At 32.9% G+C, this 24,669-nt stretch overlaps 5 protein-coding genes, 1 long non-coding RNA gene and 2 other non-coding genes across 12 annotated transcripts; 2 read left to right on the top strand and 6 right to left on the bottom strand.

Annotated features, from left to right (window-relative positions):
* Positions 1–1,509: 1,509 nt before the first annotated feature.
* On the top strand, positions 1,510–3,970 carry LOC103874509 (serine/threonine-protein phosphatase PP1). Its single transcript, XM_009152934.3, has 4 exons — positions 1,510–1,901; positions 2,628–3,187; positions 3,283–3,465; positions 3,648–3,970. The coding sequence occupies exons 1-4, from the start codon at positions 1,709–1,711 to the stop codon at positions 3,669–3,671; spliced, it is 960 nt and encodes a 319-aa protein (XP_009151182.1). The 5' UTR covers positions 1,510–1,708; the 3' UTR covers positions 3,672–3,970.
* LOC103874508 lies at positions 3,943–5,674 on the bottom strand. 2 transcript variants are annotated; one of them, XM_009152932.3, is made up of 4 exons: positions 5,424–5,674; positions 4,724–5,094; positions 4,331–4,656; positions 3,943–4,257 (listed from the first exon to the last, which is right to left on the bottom strand). In XM_009152932.3, exons 1-4 carry the CDS (start codon positions 5,503–5,505, stop codon positions 4,122–4,124), a joined length of 915 nt encoding a protein of 304 aa, XP_009151180.1. In that variant the 5' UTR covers positions 5,506–5,674; the 3' UTR covers positions 3,943–4,121. The 2 variants fall into 2 exon arrangements, with proteins under 2 accessions (XP_009151180.1, XP_009151181.1); XM_009152933.3 differs by having other exon boundaries at positions 4,009–4,248; positions 5,424–5,673.
* Positions 5,675–5,895: 221 nt separating this feature from the next.
* On the bottom strand, positions 5,896–8,221 carry LOC103874510 (50S ribosomal protein L18). The gene is made up of 2 exons (XM_009152935.3): positions 7,086–8,221; positions 5,896–6,480 (listed from the first exon to the last, which is right to left on the bottom strand). Exon 2 carries the CDS (start codon positions 6,444–6,446, stop codon positions 6,102–6,104), a length of 345 nt encoding a protein of 114 aa, XP_009151183.1. The 5' UTR covers positions 6,447–6,480; positions 7,086–8,221; the 3' UTR covers positions 5,896–6,101.
* A 271-nt stretch (positions 8,222–8,492) lies between these two features.
* Positions 8,493–8,602, bottom strand: MIR164D (microRNA MIR164d). The gene has a single exon (NR_128657.1). It is a non-coding gene; the product is annotated as a microRNA MIR164d (primary transcript).
* An 8,817-nt stretch (positions 8,603–17,419) lies between these two features.
* LOC103874511 lies at positions 17,420–20,050 on the top strand. Of its 4 annotated transcripts, XR_001955061.2 has the most exons (8): positions 17,421–17,813; positions 18,025–18,127; positions 18,489–18,604; positions 18,690–18,810; positions 18,890–18,969; positions 19,048–19,199; positions 19,311–19,410; positions 19,494–20,050. It is a non-coding gene; the product is annotated as an uncharacterized LOC103874511 (long non-coding RNA). The 4 variants fall into 4 exon arrangements; XR_004448704.1 differs by having other exon boundaries at positions 17,420–18,127; positions 18,216–18,604; XR_634212.2 differs by having other exon boundaries at positions 17,422–18,127; positions 19,060–19,199.
* Positions 20,051–21,282: 1,232 nt separating this feature from the next.
* Positions 21,283–22,346, bottom strand: LOC103874512 (60S ribosomal protein L22-3). Its single transcript, XM_009152936.3, has 3 exons — positions 22,194–22,346; positions 21,780–22,019; positions 21,283–21,653 (listed from the first exon to the last, which is right to left on the bottom strand). The coding sequence occupies exons 2-3, from the start codon at positions 22,001–22,003 to the stop codon at positions 21,509–21,511; spliced, it is 369 nt and encodes a 122-aa protein (XP_009151184.2). The 5' UTR covers positions 22,004–22,019; positions 22,194–22,346; the 3' UTR covers positions 21,283–21,508.
* A 114-nt stretch (positions 22,347–22,460) lies between these two features.
* LOC117126305 lies at positions 22,461–22,624 on the bottom strand. Its single transcript, XR_004448880.1, has one exon. It is a non-coding gene; the product is annotated as a U1 spliceosomal RNA (small nuclear RNA).
* Positions 22,625–23,157: 533 nt separating this feature from the next.
* Positions 23,158–24,494, bottom strand: LOC103874513. Its single transcript, XM_009152937.3, has 3 exons — positions 24,260–24,494; positions 24,000–24,090; positions 23,158–23,522 (listed from the first exon to the last, which is right to left on the bottom strand). Exons 1-3 carry the CDS (start codon positions 24,327–24,329, stop codon positions 23,393–23,395), a joined length of 291 nt encoding a protein of 96 aa, XP_009151185.1. The 5' UTR covers positions 24,330–24,494; the 3' UTR covers positions 23,158–23,392.
* Between the last annotated feature and the right edge of the window lie 175 nt (positions 24,495–24,669).

Raw genomic sequence — 24,669 nt, forward strand, 5'->3', positions numbered from 1 at the left:
ACTATCACATATAAAAATAACCATTATACACAGTAAATAATAGATACCTTTTAACCATTATGCACAGTAAGGGGACGACTGGTTTTCTCGATACCACCCGCAAACGCAGCTTTTGCGGTTAGTAGCGGTTGTCAGCGGTTTGCAACAATCAATCAAATCGCTGTAAACCGCTTCAAACCGCTCCGAATCTCATAAATTCAAAAGCTGGCTCCAACTAGCGTTTGCGGTTGCGTGCGGTTGCGGGAGGACACAATTTTTTTCTTTTTTTAAACAATATATATACAAAAGTAAAAATATTTAATAAAAATTTAGAATTGAAATTATGAAAATATTAAAATATATCTATTATATTTTAATTAATATTATAAAATTTTATAATAAAAAAAATTTCAATAAATTTTCAAAATTAAAATTATAACTTTCTAAAAATAAATTTTATATTTATTATAATTTTATGATTTTTGATATTTTTATAATTATATTAAATGTAAATATTGTTAATTTATTATTTGACTATTACCGCATTTGGTAGTTAACCAGTCATAAGTCACCCGCAAACGCACCAATTTTTAACCGCAGTACCAGTCGTACAAATCTCTTAAGACCGTTAGAAACCGCAACCGGCCGCATACACAAACTCCCGCAACCGCAACCGCAACCGCTGCGTTTGAACCAGTCACGCCCTATTTTATGCAAAAATAAATATTATCCTTTTTAATAATAAAATCTATGTTATACAACATTTCTAACTTAAAAATTTACACATTTGTTTTTTTAATTGTAAATTTTCTCACTGTTAATATAATTATTTATATTTTTAATAAATAATATACAGCCCTTTTATTTTCTAACTTTTAAGTATGTTCTTCACATTTAACATATTTTATTATTTTCACGTTTTAAATATAATAATTTTGTACTATAAATTATTTTAATAGTAAGTAAATAATTAAAATTTATAATTTTATTGATAATTAGTATTGCATAAAATTTTCACCAACCAAATCTTATTTGATATTATTAATATTATTTAAAGAATATGTACTTATGTATTTATTATATATATAGCTAGATTTATACTTATTATTTATTTTTCTAGTTAATAAAAGAAAACATAAAATTATATTGATTTCACTGATATTTTTGTTTAACATTATTTTTTTAATTGTTCAATTCCGCAAACTATATATGTTCACCAATCAACATAATTCCGTACCGCTAATTTTGTTAAAACCGCACTTGTCCCGTAAACCGCACGAACTGCACTTGGACCATACCGCACTTAAATTTCATCCCGCTAATATTATCAATTCCGCGGTCACCATTCGGACCCTATATTTCCATAACAGAACAGTGTACAGTATGTCCAATCTTCATATTTCTAGCCGCCCTCGATCAATATGCAGAAGTTTGGGGGTTTATAATAACTTTCTATTATTATTAAAATGCTTTGAAAGTTTTGGACTTGTTTACAATTTTCCGGTATTATAATATCAAGATTCTTTGGGATGGTTCTGTTCTTATCTTCTCTCTACCACTTTCCTCCTCTGAATATTTAAAAGACAGAAAATAGATTTATTCTGAGCTCTCATCGTTTGACCTTAAAGCTCCTCCTCCATTGCATGTTTCCCACATTCTTTCCCGGGAAAACTCAAAGGAGAAAACCCCTTTGATTTCTCCGATTGATTATCAATTTTGGATTAAGAGGATGATGACGAGCATGGAAGGGATGGTGGAGAAAGGGGTGTTGGATGATATCATCAGGAGATTGTTGGAAGGTAGAGGAGGCAAACAGGTTCAGCTATCGGAGAGCGAGATTCGTCAACTCTGCTTCAACGCACGTCAAATCTTCCTCTCTCAACCCAATCTCCTCGAGCTCCATGCCCCTATTCGCATCTGCGGTAATCTCATCATCCAAATTAGTAAACTTTAGGGTTTCTTTGTGAAATTGAGCATCTGGGTTTTGTAATATCTCTCTCTCTCTCTCTCATCATCGATTCATGATGAAATTGAATAGTTAGGGGGTGAAAGTAGCAAACTTTAGGGTTTCTCTGTGAATCTGAGCTTCTGGGTATTGTAATCTATCTCTCTTATCATTGATTCATGTTGAAATTTGCATAGTTGGGGGATGAAAGTAGCAAACTTCAGGGTTTCTCATTTGAATTTGAGCATCTGGGTATTGTAATCTCTATCTGTTATCACATATTCATGATGAAATTGCATAGTTAGGGGTTGAAAGTAGCAAACTTTAGGGTTTCTATGTGAATTTGAGCATCTGGGTATTGTAATCCCTCTCTCTCTGATCATCGATTCATGATGAAATTTGCATAGTTTGTGGGTGAAAGTAACAAACTTCAGGGTTTCTCTTTGAATTTGAGCATATGGGTATTGTAATCCCTCTCTCTCTGATCATCGATTCATGATGAAATTTGCATAGTTTGTGGGTGAAAGTAGCAAACTTTAGGGCTTCTCTGTGAATTTGAGCATCTGGGATTTGTAATCTATCTCTCTAATCATTCATTCATGATGAAATTTTGCATAGTTGGGGATGAAAGTAGCAAACTTTAGGGTTTCTCCTTGAATTTGAGCATCTGAGTAACGTTTTCTTTGGTTTTGGGGGAGCTCAGGTGATATACATGGCCAGTATCAAGATCTTCTGAGGCTATTCGAGTACGGAGGCTACCCTCCTTCAGCCAACTTTCTCTTCCTCGGCGACTACGTTGACAGAGGCAAGCAAAGTCTCGAGACCATTTGTCTCCTTCTCGCTTACAAGATTCGTTACCCGTCAAAGATTTATCTCTTGAGAGGCAACCACGAGGACGCTAAGATCAACAGGATATACGGATTCTACGACGAATGCAAACGGAGATTCAACGTGCGCCTCTGGAAGATATTTACTGATTGTTTCAACTGTTTGCCCGTATCTGCACTCATCGACGACAAGATCTTGTGTATGCACGGTGGCTTGTCACCGGAGCTGGACAATTTGAATCAGATTCGAGAGATTCAGAGGCCTACGGAGATTCCAGACAGTGGTCTTCTTTGTGATTTGCTTTGGTCTGATCCTGATCAGAAGATTGAAGGGTGGGCTGATAGTGACCGAGGCATCTCTTGTACTTTTGGAGCTGATAAAGTCGCTGAGTTTTTGGATAAGAATGATCTTGACCTCATTTGCCGTGGCCATCAGGTAAAACAGAACAGAACAATAACCTCTGTAAACTGATCTGATATTAGCTTTTGGTTTACCATATTGACACATGTGTGATGGTTTTTGTGTTGCAGGTAGTGGAAGATGGTTACGAGTTCTTCGCAAAAAGGAGATTAGTTACGATATTCTCAGCTCCGAACTATGGTGGAGAGTTTGACAACGCTGGTGCATTACTGAGTGTGGACGAGTCTCTTGTTTGCTCTTTCGAGATTATGAAACCAGCCACAGCTTCTAGCAGCGGACATCCTCTCAAGAAGGTTTGTTCTTCAGCTGAAATTTTGAAATTTGCGGAAAAAATAGGTTTCAGTGTGAGATCTTAGCATGAACTTCATGTCCACAATCATAATAAGCAGTAGGAGAATCATTGTGATTTTGTTAGGACATGAAAAGTTTTGTTTTTTGTCACTAGTTTACAACTAATATATTTTGTCTTTATCAGGTGCCGAAAATGGGGAAGTCTTAGTCTTCACTCTCAAGATAACGATTCCATAGCTCAAGCAAGGCTCCACATACGGACTTCCACTATGGTTTGAATGCAGTGAAGAACCCCAAAGGGTCCTTAAATCATCACCAAACAACTTCTGTATAAAAAAAAAAAGAGTGAAAGCAAAAAACACACTTCGTTTTCTGTCTTCTGCCTCTGGAGATTTGTCTTTTAGTTTTAAGTTAGAGTGTATCTCGTAGATTTTTAGTTCTTGCTTGTTACTTTTTCTTGTTCTACAAACCCCTTTGCATATCATCAATGTACAACGTTTTCTTCCATTTCAAGCTCTCTAGTGTTCTTACCAGAATAACAATAGTAACAGTAAAACATAGTACTTTCTCGCATTTGGCAACACTTTACTTGAGACAAGAAGGTTCGATAACAGTTAATTCATGGCTTTACTCAGCTTTGTTCAATGGTGAAAAGAAATCAACTTTGAACTGCTCTTCTATCTATAGCTGCACTGTATGAATTCCCCTTCGTCTTCCCTCCCAACCGTCTAGCAGCTCTCTGGATTGCAACTAGCCTCTGCTTCCGATTACGGTTATTCCATTGCCTGTAACCCCTAAAAGCAAGCGTTAGTACAATGAAGTGTTACTCAGAGGCTTACTAACTTTAGAGTGAGAAGGGAGAGAAACCTGATCAAGAACATTCCTGCTACAAGAAACGACACTCCCAAAGAAACCTTCTGAATCGTTGTCATTACGCGAACCCATTGCAAAAGATCTTTAAAACATGATAAAGTCTCAGTCTTCAAAGGTGTCTTCTTCTTTTTCGGCTTTCTCCGCCATGATGACTCCACCACCGGTTCTAGACTTGCTTTCCTTCCATAACACGGTTCTTTTCTAGAATCATCATTTGTTTGAACAGAGAAACCAGCAGCTTCGCAGAACGATGTGCCGTTAGACTCCCAGCTTGAGGTTTTAACGCAGATGATGTCGTTTACTCCACATGGACCAATCATCTAATCACATACAAAACCAATAAGATCCCACAATACCATTTGATCACTTTCCTTGGGATTATCTTACCTGTGTAAGTGCATTGCTGGCGAAGTATGCGTCTTTGCAAGCTGCAAAGACTTTGTTACAGAACGAAGCGCAGATGCGAGGAGGACCTGGTTGAACTCCAATGTTCGGGTTACAGATTGAACACTCCAACAGCTCGAACAGATGCTGGCACTCTTGACTAGCTTCTCCAAAAGTAGCCAGGTTTCTGACAGCTACAAAAGCTGGGTTTGTCTGAGCAGGAGAGCAACAGGTTCTTTTGCGAAACACCTGGCACAGAGTTAGGTCCTTTGATCCTTTACCAACAGGTTTAGGAGGCTTTCCTTCAGATTCATAGGGGGGAAACCTCCCTCCTTTAGAAACGCATACCCCTTTCGCATCCTGTTTCATTGCACCTGAAAAAACAGAGCGTTACACTAAAAAAATTGAACAACTTTAATAAGTTTTATTTATTGCAAAGGAGTTTAATTTCTTTTCATGAATAGAAGAAACTCAAAATGAAGCTAGCAAAACACTGAACCCACATGACAAAACACAGAACTCGGTTCCTAATCAGTTTGGTTTGCGTCAAACGAGTCAAGATGATCCAAACGACAAAAAACGAAAAAGGTTGAGACTTTGGGTGATAGAATCTGAAATCTACGATACCCATTTTCTGAAATCTAACAAACAGATCAAATGGGAATGTGAAGAAGAAGAAGAACCCTAAGCTTCTGGTACTAACCTGATGAGAAGGAGATCAATAGATGAAGAAACAAGATCGGGTTCCGAATCAGAAACACCTTCTTCGTTAAACATCTTCCCATCTTTCTCAATTGATCTAAAAGCTCGTAGGAAATGGTAAAACACGACCGAAGACAAGAGTAACTCGTGACTAAAGTTCAACAAGTGATGACAATTACGGGTGGACCCGAATACCCGATTGTAAAGACACCGTCTAATTTGGTTTTAGAATAAACGAATTTTCAACTTTATTGATTCAGCCTCTCTCTCTCTGACAATATATGTCAAAATTTTCAGAAATGAAATTGATATATACCGCGGTTTGAGCGGTGCGGAACAAATGGTTTAACTGCGGTGCGGTTTTAACAGTTATAAAAACGTATAGATATATGGTATATATAGAAATTTTTGTTACTGTTAACTGCAGTACAGAGCGGTTCGTAACATTCGAAGCCATAGTCTTACTAGGACTATTTCAATAGTCAAAGCTTATAACATTAGTTCTCTTTAGAACAAGTTTCTTCATAACCCTGAAGCTGAAGAACAAACATGAACATAAGCACAAAACCACCAATCTGATCTCAATCTGTCTGATAAGCTACAAAAAAAAAACAACAATGTTCGAAACGAATAACACGAGATTGATTTTGGTTTCATGGATTGTCTGTTGAAATAATCCTCAAAGTAACTTAACGCCAGCTTCCCTGACGGAATCGATCACAGCCTTGACTTTACCATGATACCTCTGCTCTTTCTTCATGTGGATAGCAACAGCTGGGATATCTTTCATCAGGAGCCTTTCCCCGAGGATCTTACCAATCTTTGAAGCAGCAGCCACGTCGCGCGTGACCCCCATCGTTTCCCTCAGTGCTTTCTCCTGTGAGCTAGCTGCGCAAGCCACTGTGGCTGTCGGTGAGTGGATGACTTGGGCGTGAACGAACTTGTTCGTGAAGTGCATCTTCAGGACGTAAGGTTTGAGGTAGTCGAAGAGGCGTGGTGGTCTCACTGCCGGTGGAATCACCATCTTTCTCTCTCTCTCTCTCTTACTCTACAAAAGACTGCAAGGAGAAACAAAGTGTTAACATTTAAAAGAGAGAGAATCTAATAACATATTGAGAGATTATGTAAGAAGCAGGAAAAAAAAACTATAGCTTTCACTAATGATCAACACAGCCTATGATCAAGATACACAACTGTAACACGTAGATGATGCAAGTACTTATACAATCTTCACGCATAACTCGTATCAGACAAAGACTATGTGTGATGACCCTCCTGTGTTTAAATAATTACACTGTTTGTTGAACCAAAACCAAACATAAAAGACCCTCTCAGTCGATAACAAAACAACCAGCATTTGACTTCCTTTCAGACATTTAATCGAACAGTTGGTGGATTATAATTTTTTGAGTCAAACCATGATCATTAACACCAATCCAAACACTCATGCTGACGGAATTAATTAAACTTGAAACGTTCATATATCCCTACTAATAAAATAGATCTCCCAGCTAAACTAAAAAAAAAAACAACGAAACTAAAATCTAGTAAGAAATGTGTTTCAGATTCTCAAGGTTGAAGCTCGATAGCCTAGTCAATCTACCGTAAGAACTGCTAAGAAGGCTTCCAACGTTCTAGAACAATCAAGCAGATTTTCGCGTACCTGTAAGCGACGGAGTCCGGCGGCGAAGGAGAGATTGAGAAATGATGCCGACGAGGATGACCGATGAAAAACCTTTGGACGAAAAGGTAATTGGGTTTTAACCAAATGAAAAATAGTGAGCCCAGTATCGGCCCATTTAGATGAATTCGGGTAGCTAGCCCATCGTTTCTCTTTAATTTGAGTTGAGCTCATCTATTCCATTGATCTCAAATTTTCTTTTTTTTCTTTACTATTTTCCAATAAACTCTTGTCATAAATATAATACATTTCAAATTTAATCTTTTTTTTTTTTTGCTAAATTTCAAATTTAATCTTCCAATTAATAATTCGAATATGATGTCTTATGCCGATGACACGTCTCTATTCTCTACTAAGCTAAACCAACAACATACCAAACAAACCAGGCTTCATTGTGGTTCATTTGTCTGATTGTTAGTCGCAGAATCAAATTTGTTAAGCTGCCTCATTGTAGTTTTTTTTTTTTTTTTTTAGTTTTCACTTTTCACTTGTCTGTTTTTTTCTTACAAATATTTCGTTATAAAATTGTACCCTCCACTCCAGTGTGCTTTTTTCTGTCGCCACAAGTACATGACAATAATATTACTTTCGTAATTTAACTGTGGCTGACTTTTATCTAATTTTCTCATTTATTAAACTGTTACTGAGGAAAGAGACAGAAGTGAGAGTGAAATAGAGAAAGTCCCCCGCTTTATAAGGGAGATTTGCCTCAGCATCAACCTTTTTCTTCTTTTTACCCTGCACACTTTTACACGCTTTCATACATTTTAATAACCATGACGTAAGCAAATCATTCTCTTTTTCTTTAACTATAGTTACAAGACTCTTCCGTTAACTCTTTTCCAAATGATAAAACAGGGTTACTGAATCCCTATAATAGTACAAATCAGACTTTGTCTGTCAGAGTTAACTGCAGTCTTGAAACTTGAATATTCCGATATCCATTTTATAGAGTAGAATAGTTGTATTATAAAGCTTATAACATTATCTGTGGTTTGGGAGTATGATTAGAAAAAAATATCTTTATTTATCACGTAACATCTTGTAGTCCAACAATTTAACTTCAACTTTTACCATGCCTGATCTTGTAGGGGTCCTAGGGGAGTAACTATAAGAAGAATCTGTATCAGGGAATTGCTATAGACATATGTAATGTGTATAAGAAATCTAGATGCGCTGCAACTTTGCATGTGTCCATGTCAATATGTCATTGGCAACAAAAGTGACAAAATTGGAGTAACTATCAATGGATTTTTGCTTAGACTCGTTCTTGAATATACATATATATAGATTTAATATATAGTAAATGAATGTGTGACGCAGTCCAATAAGTATGAACTCAGATCGCTTACGTAAATTATCTTCTCACCGGGGACGATTGCATAGTCGGAAGGGGAGATACACGTGTTGGAGTAGTAGAACACGTGCGAATATTTGATCAAAATGTACTGCTCAAACTCATTTGTTCGCACGTGCCCTGCTTCTCCAGCAAGTGATACTCACCCATTACATTTCTCTCACAAACTCCTTCCATGGCCGTACATATAACTACTTACAATAGTTGAAGAGAGAGAGAGAGAGAGAGAGAGAGAGAGAGAGAGTTTTGTTTGTACAGAAGAAGAGAGTAAAGAATGAGGAGGCAGGAACTTCTGCTTGCTCGTTTACGTGCATATATAGTGGGTTTCAACTTTCAAGTGTTTGATAAAACGAGGCAAGTCTAAAAATAAGATAAATCCGAAAATTCAAAAAGTATTAAACTAAAAAAAATGGGAGCGGAATTAAAGTGATTGAGTCTTGAAGTGGGATTACTTTAAATGTGGATAAGAAGTAAAATGGCAATCATGTCACCAAGTCTTTCATTACTTTAAATGATTCTTTGCTTTCTCAAATTTATTTCAGAGAGTTGTATATACAACACGCATGTCTGCGTAGATTCGTAAAACGAGACTCGCAGCTAATAACTATATAGTATATTTATTTCCAACATTTGGTCAGCATTGGATGATGAAATAGAAATGAATACAAAACTGATTAGCATAGTGAAAGAGACCAACTAAATACAAATTGTTGGGCATAACAGAATGATCTTTGACCAAGATAGGATGATATCAGATAAATCGATTTACAATTGGACAACATTGGCTAAGCATAATTTATAGATTATGAAATAGTTTATTACGCAATGCATGTATAGTTTATTAAGCAACGCATGTAACAGAGACACACAGTAAAGATAGGTGGCAAGTTTGGGTCAGTTTATGTCTACTTCCTGCCGCCGAATCCAAGTTCAAGTCTCACTATTTTATCCCAGTTTTTATTTCACCCTGACGTCATCAAAGATATAGTTATCAACCAAATTATTATTGATATAGTACTAAACTAGGACTAGGAGCTCAAAATTTTACATGTTTGAACTTTCGGTGCATACCTACCAGCATTAACTCAGTTTTGATATAAATTATACGGTCAAACCTCTATAAATTAATAATATAAATTAATAATGTTGGGAGTACATCAAAATTATAATTTTTTTTATTAATTTATAGAGATATTAATTTATCGATATACTAATTGAACCAAAAACTCAATTTGGGACTATAAAATTATATTATTTTATAAAGATTTTTAGCGTATATTAATTTGTAGAGTGTTAATTTAAAGAGGTTATGCTGTAATTATCACAAAATGCCAATTAAGATTATTTCTAATGGTTCATTTTATTTTTCACTTTAAAATAAAGTAAATCTATAATAAAATTGTGATATATTTCAATGATACTCTATTTTAGAGTAGAATATAGAGTGATGAATAAAAAAACAACTTAATCTATATATACAGTAAACCAATTTTTTACTCTACTATATAGTGAAAATTAGAGTATCGGTATCGATAAAGCATTTTTACCCTTAACTCTATTTTAGAATGTAAAATATAGTGGACCTAGAGATGTCCTAAGTTAAGTGATGGTTTATACTTTATATCAACACAATATGGTTCAATCAAACTCTTTTCCGAAAACGCATCCATAAAGGCATCTCCAACATAACACAAAAATTTGATGGTCAGGAGTTAAATTATATTTTTCATCTCCAACCAACACACCAAAACAATAAGTATATTTATTTTTTATAACTTTTAGTTTTGCTATTTTAATACATTAATTATTTGTAATTGACTAATTATATTTATCACATTTAGTATATATATATAAATTAAAATTTGATATTTTATTTTCTGTTTATTTGTATATGCTATTTTTCTTTTAGTACTTAATTATTTATTTATTTAAAATATTAGTCAATATTAAAAAATAATATTAAAAATGAAAAGATTTTTATTTTGTTACGATTTAATGTAATTGATGATATTTATTTAATTATATTATTAATTAAAATATAAAAAATAATATTTTATTGTTTTAGTAATGTGAAATAGAATGATATATTTAGGTTAACTATGAGTTAAAACAATTTAATAAAACTAACTATCTATAATTAAATAAAAATAATTAAATATATTATATTAGTTTTGGTGTGATGAATATTTGGTGTAATATTATTCATATTACACCAAATTTGGAGTTTTGGTGTTTCATTGAAGATGGTCTAAAAAAGATAGAGTACGGCTAGGGGGAAGCCAGTAAAAATTGTTATGATTTATATTAGCCTTAACAATTTTTTCCTAACCAAATAAAATTTTCCTTAACCAATTTTTCATATGCATCATTATAATTTGCAACTTTACACTGACTATTATATATATGTGCACCCATTCCAAAATAGTTCTGATTTCGCCTCTGCCCCGATTAAGTGTAACTTATCTTCACTAATGTGTAAGTTACATTTACTAATGACTATGAGCTAATGAATAGTACAAGTCTACGCCCAGCTAACTAAAAGTTGTACACATGTTTAGTAGATTTGCACCGAATCTAAGAATTTAGATGATAATTGTTTGCATGGTTTTTGGATTTTATTTTTTGGTTTTTAGATTTAGATTTTTAGATTTTATTTTTTGGTTTTTGGATTTTTATTTTTGATTTTGCTGTAGATTTTAGTTTTTTTTTTCAAAACTTGAATGGTCATTCTAGATTCTGGTTTTGGTTTTTTTTTTTTGTATATTATGGAATCTAAATTTTGATTAGTAATTTATTTAATTTTAAAGTTATTATTATTTTTAAGAACTTCACTTATAAGTCAATTTCTTTTTAAACAAACTTAAATCACCAAAATAAATATCATTTACAATAAATAATACCAATATAACTCTTAACAATTATGTAAAATGTACATAAATTAATTTTAAATAAATAATTTTATTTTAATAAAAAAAATTTAAAAATGTTTTTATATAATATTTTAAAAAGTTTTTTTGCTTGAATAAATTTTACATTCATAAAAAAATATATATATTTTTTCATATTATATATGTTAAACAAATTATTTTTACTTAACATGATTGTCTATATTTTACAGAATTTATTCTTAAAAGGTTTGATTGGATGGTTACCTTAAATCTTAGTTCTTAACTAATAAAAATATTAATAATGAAATTATTATTATGAAAATAGTAAAAAAGTTTTGTATTGCTTCGGTCTTATTGTTATAGGCATGAAGGAGTAAAATGATGAAAACTAATTCTCCTAACTAATACCAAAATTTATCAACATCAATATATACATATTATTTTAATATTTAACTTTTAATTAAGAAAATTGATTTATCGAAAACTTAAATCTTTATGAGTTATTTTGTAGTTCACTATAGTAAAACAAAAACAAAAATTATAAAGATCAATTTATTATTAGGTAAAATTATCATTTGCATATTGTACTAGCTTTAGTAAATTTAATTTTAGTTTTGGATTAGCATTAATATGACATTGATGCTTACATATATTTATTTATTTTAAATTAACCAAATTTCAAATCTATTTTATCAAGACATTTTGGGAATAGTAGACACTGTCATAATAAATGATGGTAACAATACTAGAAAAATACAAGGCTCATTATTATTAAATAATACTATTTGTTTTTATTACAAATAGAAAATTGTAAACATCTATTAAATTCTTAGTAAACGTGAATATTTTAGAAAATTTTATTTTCGAGAACCGAGGGAAAAGGAGTACTATTTAATAATAACGAGCCTTGTAATCAACCTCTTAAGAGCGAAGTGTCCTACTAATCTCGGGAATTGACAAAGTAGTGCATGTAATCCCATTACTAATAAAACATTCGATTAAAATCAAAACAACAATACTATAAGTTTCTCCAATAACGTAATAACTAGTAGGGATACTTAGTCAAAATTTACGTGTGGCTGACTTTCTCTAAAATAGCATAATTAATTTTTTTCGAATTTGATTTGAAATTGGAAAGAAACGAAAGAAAAGTTTATAAAAAAAGAAGAAAAAGGATGGTGAAGAGAAGTGAGAGATGATGGTGTGGTGATGGAGACAGTAACACAGAGAGGAATGGGTTGCGTGTTCCTCGCGAGTTTCTTTCCCTCTTCTTTTTTCTTACCCTCGGAGCTAATAGAACAAATTCACCACTATAGTCCATAGATAGTGAGACAGAAACTTTGTGGCTTGAAGAGTTCCAATGCAATGCTTTTAATAATTTTATTGTGTTCCTCTTTGCCCATTAGTAACAAAACTAAAACAAACCATTACATGATCTATGTATTTTTTAGCATTGATAAATTCGTAGCCAGTATTCAATGTGATGCATGCAATACTCTATGTGATGTAAGAAGTCATTCGTTAGAAATTTTCCTCCCACAATTTCCATTAGTCAAGATGGGAAATATCCACATATATCGACCATTGTTGAAAAAGTGCGAGTTTGACCTATTTTTTTATTTATCTTACTTTGAAAACATGTTATCATGTTTAAAGTAAAGTACAAAACTATCTTCATCTGCGGTTGAAAAGGAACCTGTGCAAATTCTTATTAGGTCAAGTTAGATTAATAAAACTCAGTTAGAGAAAATCATATTTGGGTCATTCAATCATTGTCACACGTTTTAAAGCATGAGCATCGAATCTTTGGACGGATAGATCTTCATTATATGCAGAAATAGAGATATGTGTACTAAAAGATATCACTTTTTTAATAAAAATAAAAAGAAGAAACGGTGGAGGATTCTGCAGTTCACTGTCACTTACTTCTGACGAAATTGAAGTGAATCGTTCCCCCATGTTTTATGGGTTTGGATTTCCCCTCTGACGTCATTGCCTCTCTCTCTCGCATTTCAATAATTAAAAATTTATTTACATATATCTCTCACACACCAAATCTACAATTTTGAAGGTGGTGATTAATGGCTATCTAGGGTACAATCCCTTACATTTTGCCAACCGAATACGTATAGCAAATTTATTACTACTTCTTTTGTTTCAAAATGTAAGGTGTTTAATAGAGAGTTTTTGATGTTTTAAAATATAAAATAATTTAAATTTCTTTGTAATTTTTAATTTTATTAAAAACTGTATAACTAATTATATTTATAGTATATTTTATAATTAGGTGGTTATTTTAATTTATAACTAGATTTTGATCCGCGCTTAGAAAGCGCGGGTTTGTTTGTTTTTCATTTATTAATCGAAAACTGATTTGTAAATTACCATTATTTTTGTTTCGAACCATAACAATTGAGTTTTTAGGGTTTTATCATTTTTTTTCTCTTCAAAATATGGTATTTTTTTGAAATATGGTAGTTGTTCTATGATAATATTTGAGTTTTAAGATTTGTTTTCATATCTGACCTAGATTCATGGTTGGACCTATAGACCCGATACATTGTATATAATCCGGTTCGGATTTAATGAAAAATTCGTTAATTAAAAATATGATATAACCAGGTAAAAATCCAAAAACTCACTATTAACCTGCAATCTGATACCATTGATCTGATTACAAAATATTTAATAATAATTTTTTTTAAAAAAATTGATTAAATTACTCATATATTTATTAATATTACATAAATTAGTGATTCCTTAGAATTTGATAAAATTTTGTTATGTTATCCAAATAAAAAATGATAATACAAAAAACTTATTGATATGACAGTATTAGTTTATTTCGTCTTTAATAACCTATTATAAGTTGGTGTTTTTATTTTAGATTTAAAAATTAATTTTAATATAGTTTTTAAAATTTTTTTGAACACTCGTAATTGCCATATCAATATTATGTATAAAATGACATTATAAATGGAAAAATGATATTCAAATATGTATATGATATATGGTGTAGGATATATGATTTTGGTTTGTATTGAAAAAATGTATAATATTCAAATGATCTGTTTGAATATTGATATGTATATTTAAGAAAATGATATTTTCATGTTTGCTAATTTATTTATAGTTCGTAATATATTTATACATATATTATATTTAAAGTTAGTATATCTTTTAAATATACATAGGCCCATTATTTATAGATCTATTTAGATGTACATGTAGGCCCAAAACCAAAAGACTTAAATGCCATTAATGAATTTTATTCATCCTTTGTAAAAATAAGGGTATTTTTGAGAAACTGTAATTTTCATTAAGTGAATGATCCTCTTTTAATGGTATTGATTTTGATGATATTTAAAAAAGAAGAAGTAAAAATAACTTTCTTAATATTTGTGTTTAAGCTAAAATATTGTACAACTTAGAACATAGTATTTTCATTCATTTCACTTAATCATGTTAAATAATATTCAATAACTGAATAAACCATGTCTATTTTCTGACGTTATAGTGTTCACTTTGTCAAAGATCACACATCCAAAACGTAAACTGCTGGGTTTTCATAGCTAAAGTATCATCTTTGTATTTTGATAGAAATCAACGACTCGGTGTAGCTAATATTTTGGTGACCTGTAATGATAGTACCTACTATATTTATTTTGACTAATATTTTGGTTATGCGTAACGAAGGAGACATATCCCCTTCTTATTATATAAGAAGCATTATTAACAGTAAATCTCGTTCTCATGTGTAATTAATTAATTTGTCATTGCTTAGGTATTATCACGAAAATCCACATTACATTTTTTATTATATAGTTTTTTCTTGTATAGACCAATTACATGTAACGTCATTATCAAATAATATTAGAAAGTGATAATAGTATATGTTTTATTTTATGCACATATCTTGTGGTGAAAAAAAAGTGCTCGCATTATATTATTGCGGTGCTTGACAAAAACATGAGTTTTATTTATACTAACAGTTATAGATTACTTACGAGATAACCAAGATTTTTTTAAGAAAAACATAATAAAATATATATTATCAGATAGTATATATTATAGTATGTGTACATTGTCACATATTTTATTCTCTTGATTATGAACATTGTCACCAGTCTATTATTGTATGTGAACATTGTCTTATTTGATGTTTGAAACAAATATATTTTTAATGATTTTGTTATATAGTAAATCAAAGATTCATAATTTTTGGTTAATAGTAACAGTGTTTCATATAGTTTCTCTCTTTGATACACTGATAATTGGATAAACTATTTAACATAGGGTTTTTTTACTTTGTAAAGTTATATGATATTAACTATAAAGTAAAACCATAATATATTCCACCATGTTCATGTTCGTGTTTATATATGAATTGTATATGGTTAACATGCATGCTTAATCTTATACATATGGAGATGTCAAATATAAAAAAAAATTCGAGAGAACATATATATATGGCATTATTTTCGTTCATAAATTTCTCTATTAATGTGACTGAAGGTTGTGAAGGAGTCAAAACAATTATCATATGAAAATTAGAAGAAATGTATGTATTAACATGATCAACAAGTGTTTATTGTATAAATAGTTTATTAATAAAGCAAGCCATTAATTGTAAGAGTGACAAATTAGGTGGCATTAATTCTCGACAAAAATATACGCAAATTATGTGATCACAGAAATATTTTAGGCATAGTTAGAGTCAATCTTACATTCGTATAAAAGTTAGAATAAATTTATGGTTCGAAACTTTTTCCGTAAATACAGTTAAGTACATTTCCTATATTAATCGTGTACAATGTAAGTATCGATAAAACATCAGCACTTCTTTATAAACATCAATCTTTGGTCTCATTCATTCCATTCCATCCCAAGCATAAACTGATGTTATAACAACTTCTAAGATGGTTTTGAACCGTTATTGGTTTAAACAAGCTGGTCTCGATTTTGTTTTTCATATATTAACGATTATATGACTGATTGTATTCAAAAGGAGGTCCATATTAAATTAAAAATAAAATCTCTTAACTTAAGCACCAAGACTTTTAATTTTGAAATTAACATTAATGGTAATAGGAGTTTATTTAGTCTATATACAAACTCAAATCCGGTTAAGTTATAGTCAAACAAAATTTGAATGTGATCACCATTTATGGTAATTCGGAAATCAACATTAATAGTAATATGAGTTTATTTAGTCAATATATAAAACTCAAGTCTTGTTAAATTTATAGTCAAATATAATTTTTTAATGTTATTGCCTATATTTTATTTCCTTGCATTTAATACTTTCCAAAATGAGGGATCAAACAATAAGGGACTTCTTAGATTGATTTTTCGGATTGATTCTCGAATTGAATTGAGGCAATCTAAACCCTAACAATTGTGAATATATAAATATCATACTAAACTTCTAGTTACGATATCACAACCGAGAACAGAAACAGAAAATGAGTGCCATGAATTTCATCTCCGATTTGAAACCAAAAAAGTCTATGTGTCATAATAATGACCCATATTTTTACATGTATGTCTTGATCCGCTCACTTAATTTGGCAACTATTATTATTAAAAATCTTTCTTCTATTTTTAGGAATTCTGCGAAACAGTGTAAAATTGTGAAAAATTATAACATATTAGTCTATTAAAAAGACTATTACTTTTAATTATTTTATTTTCATTTAATCATGATAGCAAAGTATACACCGGAAAGTTCAAACTCTTTGTTTTTAATTGATCTATATATCAAAAGTTATAAAATTGTGTCATATAACATGTATTATTTGTTACTATGATTTTTTTAATACTTATAAATTGATAATTATAATTTTTTTTAATCCGTTCATGGGTTATCAACTAGTTCAATAGTATAACATTCTTTTCACTGCCCATACCATTTTTTAGGACTACTGACTTCTTTGTTCAAATGTAGTGGTAAAACAAACAATGACACCAATCTAAACAACTGAATCCAAAGTTCCAAACCCATAACTGAGTGAAGAACACGAATCACTTTATTTAAGACCATGATCAAACCATATACTACAATCTTATATAATAAAGTTGGCTTTTCTCTCACCTCCTTCCTCCATGTCCTCAAAGAGAATGGGGCATTTCGCGACACGTGTCGCATCCCAAACCATTCACGCTTTTTTGTTATATAGTTCCGGTTCTCGACACACTTATTTGAACTGGGCTTTTATTACAATTACAGATTAAGCCCACATGGAATTAGGGTTAGTCTTCCATCATCCTCTTGCTCCTGCGACCTACACGATGAAATCCCACAGAGATGAAGATCGCCGTTTTGATCTCCGTAACATCTCAACAATCCATAAATATTTTCTTTACTTTGAGTTTTTTGTGATTGATCCACTCCTCCCACTTCAAACACAGCGTCAAGCTCTCAAATCGCAAAAACTAACAACTCTTCTCAACTCCTCCGGTGAAGTAACGCTCAGTTTTAATGTTTTTCAGTAACCAAAACCCATGATCCCACTATCGCCTCTTCATTGCCTATTTAATTTCTTTTTCATAACCTCTGGCGACCACATATATTTACTCTCAGAGTGTGATCTCTAATTTCCTTACTGTATGCCGATTGATTATAGCTTAAACTCCTAGACAAGCTCTCGGCTTCATTTGTCCGAGTTGAATGCAGGACACTGTAGGGAGGTCGTTGAGGCTCCTTCGATTTTGGGAGTCTCTGAATGTCAAAGCAGGGTCGGCTGATGGGTGTTGATATGTTGCTGCTTGATTCCAAGGTATTTTGTTTTCGTCATTTACTTTACAAATTAGACATCACATAACGGATTATGTGAGAAAACCATTATCTGAAAGATATTTTCTCAGACGACTGCTTCATGCATCCATCAATGTTCACAAGCTAAACACCTTCAAGCACTTATTGAGTGAAGGATCTCTTTATGAGCTTAGTGTTTTTGAAGTAACCCGGATCAAACCAAACTTCTGCTTTAGTTTTGTTGGTTTCATATATCAATAGAGAGTTTTAGGTTCTAGAATTATGACCAACTCATGGTCTTGGCCAACAAGAATACTGATTTACAAGGTTAGCTTTGTATTCCAAACTTAAAAGCTGCTCTATATATTTATTTGCATTCACAGTTGCTAGCATTTTAAACATATTCCAACGGCTGTTGTTGGAAAAATTATGGGGATTCGAACAGCTTACAGTGAAGAGAGTCAGAGTATACAGCGCATGATGATCACCCTAATCATTGGTATATGACTACTTACATTCATTTATTTATTAAGCATACATAAGGTTGTCAGCGTGTCTTAAACTTTTCCACTATGTTTTCTCAGGAGCTCTGATGTATGCAAGTATTTGACGGCTTAGCTAAGCTCCTTGAAGAGAATTTGCTGAGTAGGAACGAAGAACCCGAGGTTTTGGTTGCAACTAACATCAACCCTAAATTAGTAGGCGGTAATACATTACCTCATGTCTTAAAAAAAGTTTTCGATTGTCTTAAAATGTTACTTGACTGTTTGAAATATTGTTTCAGCGGCTATTCCTGAATAAGACATCCACCACTCATTTATATTTAGATAATGAGTGTGTTGCTGGTGCAAGTTATCTTCAGAGGTAACCACTCATTTTTAAAACAATTAATATGCCTTTAATTATGTCGTCAAACTCACCCAAAGAGTTTTTAAAACTAAGGGTGTGTTGCAGTAAGGAATGCTCAACCTCTAACCCGAAGAAGTATGTGTTGTCAAGAAAATTGAGCCATTGACTTTGGCCAAATTGCAGTGTGGGTTCACATCATTCACATGTGTTTCATGCAATGAGGAGAACGTTGCTGGAGTTATAAGGTAATCTATCCTGACCAAAGCCACCTTTGTTACTTTTAATTCACAAATCCACCACCAATCTAGGTTCTAAATTAAGACATTGCTTTGAACAATATTTACTAACGTGTCCAGATGAGCGTCTCTGATGCTACTGAAACTTCGAATTTTGTTGCTTTGACACTGAAGTCACTAAACTGACCAATATACGTGATGCCGATGTCCCAACGAGCAGGTATATATTTGTTAGCTACTAGAACTTAACGTTTCTCTATTTGGGCTGTGTACTTATATTATTGCATCCGGTTGCTTATCAAGGGAGGTGGTGGACAAAACCCCAGGATTGGGACCTTCTACTAGGTCTACATGGATGGTTACTCAGGAAAGAAGCCACAGACTGACTAACTTAGATAGAAGTGGAGCTTTTTGGAAAAAAAAAAAAAAAAAAAAGATGAACGAAGAAAGAAGAAAGAAGTGGAGCTTCAATTACAAAACGTAATGACCTGTACGTTGCTTTTCTTTGAAAATAATATTTCCAGGCACTGAAGTCTGAGTACTTCAAAACTTTGACATATTTTGATTTTATGTTTACTTTTTTCGTAAATGCACCGTCTCAGACGTTTTGCAGTTGAAAAATAAAAAGAAAAGTTGATTCTCCACTACTATTTGTATTGTCCTACTCCTACCAAATCGTAATCACATCTATACTATAAATAAGATGAATATTGGCTGCACACCGCATATTTACAACAATCTGCCTGATATTTACTTACTAAATCATTACGAACACTAATTTGGCACCTATCATCCTCCTTGGCCAATCTGAACTTATTTAACAGCTATGAAGACAATATATATTTTAAACAATATAAAAAGATAGATAGGGAGATTGTGATTCCAGTCATCGATATATATATTGTAACATGTTTAAAACAGAAATTGGTAAGAGTTGAGTTCAGGCCAGTATATTTAAATTTAATGTTCTCAGTACGAACATGCAACAAGTAACTCATGCCAAAACCCAGTTTAACAATCAGATGAGTAAAACAGGTAAACTCATCAAACAAATATAAGAAACAAACTACTGAAACTGAACCAAGTAAGAGTATGTTAACACTTAACACCTACTCTCTCACAACAAACACACAGTGTCATGCCTAGGTGTTTGAGGGGCCTAAGGCTAGAGTAAAAACATTTCCATAATTAGTAACAAAAATCTATTATAAAAAACCTTACAAACATTATGTATTTAATATTTATAAACTCATATGAAAAATGGTCATATTATTTCTTAAAAGAATACAAACCACATAGTTTATTAAACCAAAAATACAAAACTTGAAATTATCTATGAAGATTTTATAATTATTTAATTAAGTAAATGTGTTTATTTAGATATGTTGAATAGTAAGCTTATAAATGTATTACTACAATGTAAAAATAAAATCATACAAGCTAAAAAAAGTTATAATTCAAAGTCTAAAAATTAAATAAATAAAATAATAGTTTTATGAAATTAGATGATAAATTAAATCAAAAAGTCTAAAATAGCATGAAATAAATCTAAATAGCATATAAATTATTGTTTAGATCCAAAACTAAGAGAAATTTATTTAGGTATACACACACTATAACCAATTAAAAGAGGGATTAAAATGGGGTTCCTAAAATGTGCTATACAAGTTAGGACATAAGACAGTTGACTTTCTCATAGAAAGGTGAGCACGCCTCTGCAAACACATACATATTTTTCGGCGTGAAGATTATAAACAATCATGCGCATCTGATATTTTCTGCCTAGGAATTCTTTAGTAATGGTTAAGAGATGATGGTAACATGGGGCCGTCTGGTGGACTTAACACTAGAGCTTTGAGAGGATTTCCTGGCAACACTCAACCAGCATCCAGAACAAAGAAAAAAACAGATTTGAGGAATTCCTAAGCAGAAAATAACTTTCTTGGAACAAATGCAACACACAAATATATAATAACATCCGCGCGAAGCGCGGAAAAACCCCTAGTTGTATATACTCTCTGCTTGTATAGAGCATTTAACTTGACCAACCTCTATACTCCAATTGTATAATCTTTCTGCTTGTAGCATCATTAACAAAATAAATTTTGGAACGAAACATTTGCGAACTCCACTCGGTTAACCGAAATAACTGTCTGGAAAAAAAAAAACAAGACTCCATAGAAGCTCAAATGCGCAGTAACAAACCAAAACGTATCCCTTCAACCAAACTAGATAGTATCTAACCAGAACAGAGATAATTGTAGTAGAATCAAAAACCAACTAAGATGAAGAGATGATCAGAAAAAATCTTGGTTTATTTAGTCTTCTTCCTCAGCTTCGTTCTCAGCAATGTTGAAGTACCTCAACTCATAGAGGTTACGGTCCTTGTTGGCTGCAATCACTCTGAGCCAATCTCTGACATTGTGCTTCTTCAGGTACTTCTTTGTCAAGTACTTGAGGTATCTACACATATACAGATAACAAACCACGTTAACTTAGAGAGATTGACTAAACTCAATAATCAAACAATTGTGCTCAAGATAACCTAAGAGATTCTACAGCTAAGACTGGTGTAGATTTTAATCAAACCTCTTGGAGAACTGGCCATCAGAGGTGACTGTGATCTTGTTCTTGTCACGAGTGATTGAGACAGTATCACCGAGAGCACCAGCTTTGCCACCAACCTTAATCCTCTCCTGGAGAAACTTCTCTAAGGAAGCAATCTCCATGATCTTGTCATCAACAGGCTTAGAACAATCTATGGTAAAGGAAACTCCCTTCTTCTTTCCCTTTGGAGCTGCTGCACGACTCATTTTCACCTCTCTCTCTCTGCAATCCCAAAACCATATTGGCAATTCATATAATGCTAGACCAAGTAGTTAAAAACGATAAACTAAATTCGTTCATTCTCTGTCGGAACACTTCTCAGAGTTTTCAAACAACAACATACATCAATACTGGGAAAGGTTGTTTTAAGTTCAAAGAGTGACGATGAAAGCGTACCCGTAGGAAAATGCTGGAAGATGGAACTGCGGCGTGAAGATGTTGTGTCTAGGGTTTAAGGCTTTTAAGGTGCTATTGTAATTCAGACCCACATATAATTGGGCCCGAAAGCCTGTCTTACCCGCTTTTAACCCACATGGTACAGATGTTCAAACAAAAAAACCTACATGATACTTCTGACGTTGGATTGTTAAGTTAGTTTTTTTTTTGGTAAGATAAGAACATACAAGTCGTTGCGAACAAAAAATTAGAAACTGATAATAGATGGTAGGAGCCGCGCGAACGCAGGCTCCCTCTTCCACAAATAATGACACAGGCTCTCCCACTTGGGGAGACCTTAGACTAAGCGCCCCTCCTTAAAGTGCAATGGAGGTCACTAGCCTAGGCCACTCATCTTCTTGATCATGAGTTGACCCTGTCCAGGTAAGTGATTTGTTTGTTCACTCTACTTCTCTTCTTATACTCTGCTTAGCGAGTCCTTACTTCTAAATGCAAGCGATGTGGGACAACTGAACACATCTAACTACTGGCACAAGCCTGAAATGGGCTGGGTATTGTACATGTGAGCCCGACATATAGGCCCATTAAATGAAAAATTTGGGGAATGTGTTGAAAGAAGAGAGGCGAAAATGTCTGAAGGAGAGAGGCGAAAATGAACCTAGTATGGTAGGTAGTATGCTAATAATATAATCAGCTCATAAGGCGAATAAAAGTTGAATTTTATTCATATAATTTCTGTAAGGAGGGAGGAGAGAATGAACCCAGTACGCCAACAATCTTCTATCATCAAACTTTCGAAAATTTATTACAGCCAGAAAAAGTTACAAAAAAAAAAAGGTTCGAACATTTCAAACCATCTATAAAATAAATGTTTTTAAACAGACTAGTGCCAATCTTAAACGGTGTGTTAGTTTGTGTCTAACTTCTGAGTTTGGAATATGAAGATAAAAATATACTCAGCTCATAAGCCGAATGAAAGTTGAATTTTATTCATATAATTTTCTGCAAGTACATCTTACATATTTTAGCATCCCGTATTTTGCAAACAATCTGCAAGTTTGTGGGGATTATATAACCCAAAGTTAATTAATTTCAAAGTACTAAATGAAAGATTTAAGGACATGAAAAAATGTCACTAGCAGCAATATGCCTACAGTAACAGAATAGGCAGTAGCTAATGCATGATAAAAAAAAAGTTTCTAGTCTTTGGTCAAGTTGTCGGGCTTGAGAAATTTGGGGTAGCGATCGGTAGCTCCAGTTTTGTGATCGTAGTACTCAACTGCAGCTGCTCCAGCTAGAGCGGCTAATGTCAGAGCCTGAGCGTGTAGCCTGAGAATACAACCCAATACACAAAACGTATAACTATCAACATTATCATCTTAAATTCAGTAAAGAAAAGACATGCATCATGGAGCAATTGATTTGTGACACGTCCAACACCACCTTAAATGTTTCTTCAGTAATATGATATCAAGTACAAAACATGAGTATAGGAAAGCATATTGTATATGACGGATACATATTATGGTAGACTCAATTTGTTATTGTCAGAATGAGTAATCTACATCTAACCAGGTAAAGAAATGAAGAAACAAACAAGGAGAACCAAATGATAATTATTCATTTAGAGACTCTCAAGCGCAAACACACAGAGAGAGATATAGATGAGTAACAATAATTGAAGCAGCTCATGTTTCCTCAAGATTAGTGTATTTAAGAGAATAATACAGAAGAACATAGCTAATTTAATTAGATGCATGTTTCTTAACCATTAAAAAAGGGAGACAAGAACAAAGATAAAGATACCTGGCGTGGATGATTCGGACACTGGTTTTCATACCAGGTTTAGACCAGTTATAGGCGATTGAACCGGAGATCCCACTCAGCCATAAACAACCTATATCAAACCATATATATCACAAAATTACACACGCGTCACCTAGGATGTGAAACAAATAGGAACTTTCGATTACTTCAGCACAAAAATCGAGATCTAAACATTCGGATGAGCACGACATATAATATGTAACCAACAGATCTATAAAACAGTCGATTGTGATTATTACCGACGGTACGAAGCTTGTGTTCTACGATCCATTCCCTTATCTCTGCTATTTTTGTCTTTGATTCCGCCATTGCTGAAAGAAGAAAATTCGGAAGAAGAGGGTTGGAAACAAGAGAGAGAGATTGAAGAGTAGACAAAGCGCGTTTGGCCGTGGCTTTAAAAGCCGACCAAAGGCGGAAAATTCCAAAGAAGAGAAAACCAATTTGCTAACTTGCGCTTCATTCCCGCTGTTACACGTGTCATTTCGTTACTTGTAGCTAAATTTTATTTAGTAAACCGTGTGTTCTCTTTATTTATTAGCTCCTACGCAGCGCGAGTATGGACCCTATTAGCAATTTTCAGAGCTCGAGTGGAAGAGTTCTCCCATTGTGACTTATGCTATTAATGGAGTTGCTTAGCACTGGCCCGAGC

The sequence above is a fragment of the Brassica rapa genome, chromosome A06 (genome assembly GCF_000309985.2).
Source record: "Brassica rapa cultivar Chiifu-401-42 chromosome A06, CAAS_Brap_v3.01, whole genome shotgun sequence".
Classification (NCBI taxonomy): Eukaryota; Viridiplantae; Streptophyta; class Magnoliopsida; order Brassicales; family Brassicaceae; genus Brassica; species Brassica rapa.

What these genes read in the sequence shown, in the direction of transcription:
- LOC103874509 (XM_009152934.3), top strand. Translation starts at nt 1,709, where the DNA reads ATGATGACGAGCATGGAAGGGATGGTGGAGAAAGGGGTGTTGGATGAT. An exon ending in TGCCCCTATTCGCATCTGCG is followed by an intron (nt 1,902 to 2,627) that starts GTAATCTCATCA and finishes GGGGGAGCTCAG; the next exon opens with GTGATATACATGGCCAGTAT. An exon ending in TCATTTGCCGTGGCCATCAG is followed by an intron (nt 3,188 to 3,282) that starts GTAAAACAGAAC and finishes TTTGTGTTGCAG; the next exon opens with GTAGTGGAAGATGGTTACGA.
- LOC103874508 (XM_009152932.3), bottom strand. Translation starts at nt 5,505, where the DNA reads ATGGGAAGATGTTTAACGAAGAAGGTGTTTCTGATTCGGAACCCGATC. An exon ending in ATTGATCTCCTTCTCATCAG is followed by an intron (nt 5,095 to 5,423) that starts GTTAGTACCAGA and finishes CTGTTTTTTCAG; the next exon opens with GTGCAATGAAACAGGATGCG. An exon ending in CCAGCAATGCACTTACACAG is followed by an intron (nt 4,657 to 4,723) that starts GTAAGATAATCC and finishes GTATGTGATTAG; the next exon opens with ATGATTGGTCCATGTGGAGT.
- LOC103874510 (XM_009152935.3), bottom strand. Translation starts at nt 6,446, where the DNA reads ATGGTGATTCCACCGGCAGTGAGACCACCACGCCTCTTCGACTACCTC.
- LOC103874512 (XM_009152936.3), bottom strand. Translation starts at nt 22,003, where the DNA reads ATGAGTCGTGCAGCAGCTCCAAAGGGAAAGAAGAAGGGAGTTTCCTTT. An exon ending in GATGGCCAGTTCTCCAAGAG is followed by an intron (nt 21,654 to 21,779) that starts GTTTGATTAAAA and finishes GTATATGTGTAG; the next exon opens with ATACCTCAAGTACTTGACAA.
- LOC103874513 (XM_009152937.3), bottom strand. Translation starts at nt 24,329, where the DNA reads ATGGCGGAATCAAAGACAAAAATAGCAGAGATAAGGGAATGGATCGTA. An exon ending in ACACAAGCTTCGTACCGTCG is followed by an intron (nt 24,091 to 24,259) that starts GTAATAATCACA and finishes GGTTTGATATAG; the next exon opens with GTTGTTTATGGCTGAGTGGG. An exon ending in GTCCGAATCATCCACGCCAG is followed by an intron (nt 23,523 to 23,999) that starts GTATCTTTATCT and finishes TTGTATTCTCAG; the next exon opens with GCTACACGCTCAGGCTCTGA.